Source organism: Gadus macrocephalus, chromosome 22 (genome assembly GCF_031168955.1).
Source record: "Gadus macrocephalus chromosome 22, ASM3116895v1".
Classification (NCBI taxonomy): Eukaryota; Metazoa; Chordata; class Actinopteri; order Gadiformes; family Gadidae; genus Gadus; species Gadus macrocephalus.
The window spans coordinates 10710469-10712968 of record NC_082403.1 but is presented as its reverse complement, the minus strand read 5'-3'; the positions used below and the strand labels follow the sequence as shown (position 1 = coordinate 10712968).

Here is a 2500-nt window from a genome sequence, read left to right as displayed (position 1 = left end):
GGGGGGCCCTTGAAGTCGAAGCCCAGCGGCGTCTCTTCTCCGCTGCCCCCGCCGGGGTCCGCCGCAGAGCCCCCGCTCCCGCCGGCCCGCGACCGGGTGGGGGAGTTGGGCGGGGTGGAAGGGCGGGCGCGGTGGGGGGTGACGGAGGTGCTGAACAGCAGCCCCTCGCTGCCCTGCGGGGGCTCCAGGCCCTGGCTCTGGTGGTGGTACATGGCCGCAGAGATGCCTCTCTCCTGCAGGAGGCGCACTAGCCCCAGGGAGGTGCTGGTGGTGCGCGTGGCGTCCCTGTAGAAGAAGTAACACAGGCGCAGTGTTGGCAGATTGGGCCCGATTTCCCGCCCAATCCGGCAACCCTGGGTGCAGAGCGCTACAGCAAGGGTTGCCAGATTGGGAGTGAAATCGGGCCCAATCTGGCAACACTGCACAGGCGTTTAATAACATGGAACATGAATGAAAACCACCAGGTGGCACCACACACAGTCAGACGGTCAGTGTGGCCTGTGCCTCCATTCGCAATGTGCAATTTAAATTCACTGCTTTATTTGGTGTTTTTCTTCTTTTGAGTTTATAATACATATATTTGATGCTTCATTACTCAATAAATCATGCCCAAATTATGCACTGAACCGCCAACACGTGCCCATATTGTTATTTTGGTTTGCTATCGCTGTATAATATGCATGCAAAGCTATGCTTTCATGCAAAGCTATGCTAGCTATGTTTCCCAAGCTAACACGTGTTGTGTCTGTGTGGGGCTGGAGGCGTGGGGAGGAGCCGGAGTTTCTCTGGAGGTGGTCTCCATCGATCGGGGGCTTGCCTGAGGTTGGTTGAGGACTCGGAGGGGATCATGCCGAGTCGCCGTGGGGTGCAGGGCGTGGCGATGGGCGTGGCCAACAGGCTGCTGGTCATCACACAGGAAGAGGTGGCCGGGCCCGAGATCAGACTGCCCCGAGCCAGGAGGAAGGAGAGGGAAGAAGAATGCATATTATTATATGTACAATGTACAGACACATAGAGATAGTTCATTGACCTCTGATGGTTCATGTGTCGTCCCATTCTGTTGGAAGGCCGTTCAGACGACACACATGGTACCGTACCACATGGATAATAGTGGGGTGGGGGTGTGGTGGGGGTACCTGGGGGTGACGCGGGTCAGCTCGTCGGTGGGGTGCAGGATCCGGCAGGTGGTGAAGGTGTAGGTGGAGCTGGTATGCGCCATGCACTTCCCTGGGTAGTATGCAGCTGTCCAGCCAACACACACACACACACACACATCATATTTATTACAAACAAAGTCCATGTTTGTGAGTGTGTGTATGTGAATGTGTGTTTATGCGTGTGTGTGTGTGTGTGTGTGTGTGCGTACATGTGAATGTGTGTGTGTGTGTGCGTGTGTCTGTGTATGCGTGTGTGAATAAGTGTGTGTGGGTGTCTGGCTTGTGCCTGTGTGTGCGTGTGCCTGTGTTTGCGTGTGTTTATGGATGTATGTGTGTGTATATGTTTGTGTATGAGTGCATCTGTGTGCGTACGCCTGTGTGTATGAGTGCACCTGTGTGTGTGTGTGTGTGTGTATGTATGTGTGTGTGTGTGTGTGTGTGTGTGTCTGTGTGTGTGTGTGTGTGTGTGTGTGTGTGTGTGTGTGAGCGTGCGTGCGTGCGTGCGTGCGTGCGTGCGTGCGTGCGTGCGTACGTGCGTGTGCGTGCGTGTTTGTGCGTGTGTACTCACCCAGCGGGTCCGTGTTGGCGAGGTGCGGCGACGGGGAGGGGGTGCCGGGGCCGGGCAGGGGGGTCAGGCCCTCCCCCTCGGCGGGGCCGGGGGGGAGGGCCGTGCTGGTGGGACAGGGCACCATGGGCGAGGCGGTGGCCGAGGTGGTGGGCAGGTTCTGGAAGTACTGCTCCCCGGGCTCGTCCTCCTCCAGGCCGCCCCAGGGGAACGCCTGCTCCAGCTCCAGCTCCAGCGGCCGGTAGCCCTTGGGGATGACCCCGGGCCGCGCGTCCAGGATCACCCCCAGGTGGGGCTGGGCCAGCTGCTGCCAGTGGTGCAGCGTGGCCGACCCTACGCACACGGGGGGGGGGACACGCGCTGGTCACATGCTGCCTGGCCCACGGTTCAATGAAATCCATTCACATTAAGGCCTTGAGTAAGGTTCATAGTGAACAATAGATCATTTCTTGATGATACGTATTCAATGCCGATGGTGAATGCTACTACTTGTTCGTCTCACTAGGGGGCAGTAGAGTCTAAACTAAAAGCGAAAGCAATATCCTCTGCGATAACAATATTGTATCCTGGTAATCGTTTAATGGTGTCTTTGTATGTTTTATGTAAGATTAGGAATATACATAGTACACTCGTAGCTACAACTGTGTCGGTATAAGATTTCATCCAATATTTGAGATGCAAAAGGGTTAAATACGGCTTTTTATAGTTTTTCATCAAGTTAAATAACCTTTTCTGCTGAAATATCCCCAATGAAATCCCGTCCCACCCATATCCCCCT

The 2500-nt window shown here is 55.6% G+C and overlaps 1 protein-coding gene across 5 annotated transcripts in view; it reads right to left on the bottom strand.

Moving 5' to 3' along the window:
* The window catches only part of LOC132451159 (trafficking kinesin-binding protein 1-like), a 29755-nt gene that overhangs the window by 1967 nt on the left and 25288 nt on the right, over positions 1 to 2500 (bottom strand). For all 5 annotated transcript variants that reach the window (XM_060043492.1, XM_060043490.1, XM_060043489.1 and 2 more), the window contains 4 exons: positions 1726 to 2055; positions 1137 to 1242; positions 818 to 943; positions 1 to 285 (listed from right to left, as the gene is read on the bottom strand). The exon at positions 1 to 285 is cut by the window's left edge and continues 1967 nt beyond it. In XM_060043492.1, the coding sequence (XP_059899475.1) occupies positions 1 to 285; positions 818 to 943; positions 1137 to 1242; positions 1726 to 2055 (847 nt within the window). The remainder of the gene's footprint in view (positions 286 to 817; positions 944 to 1136; positions 1243 to 1725; positions 2056 to 2500) is intronic.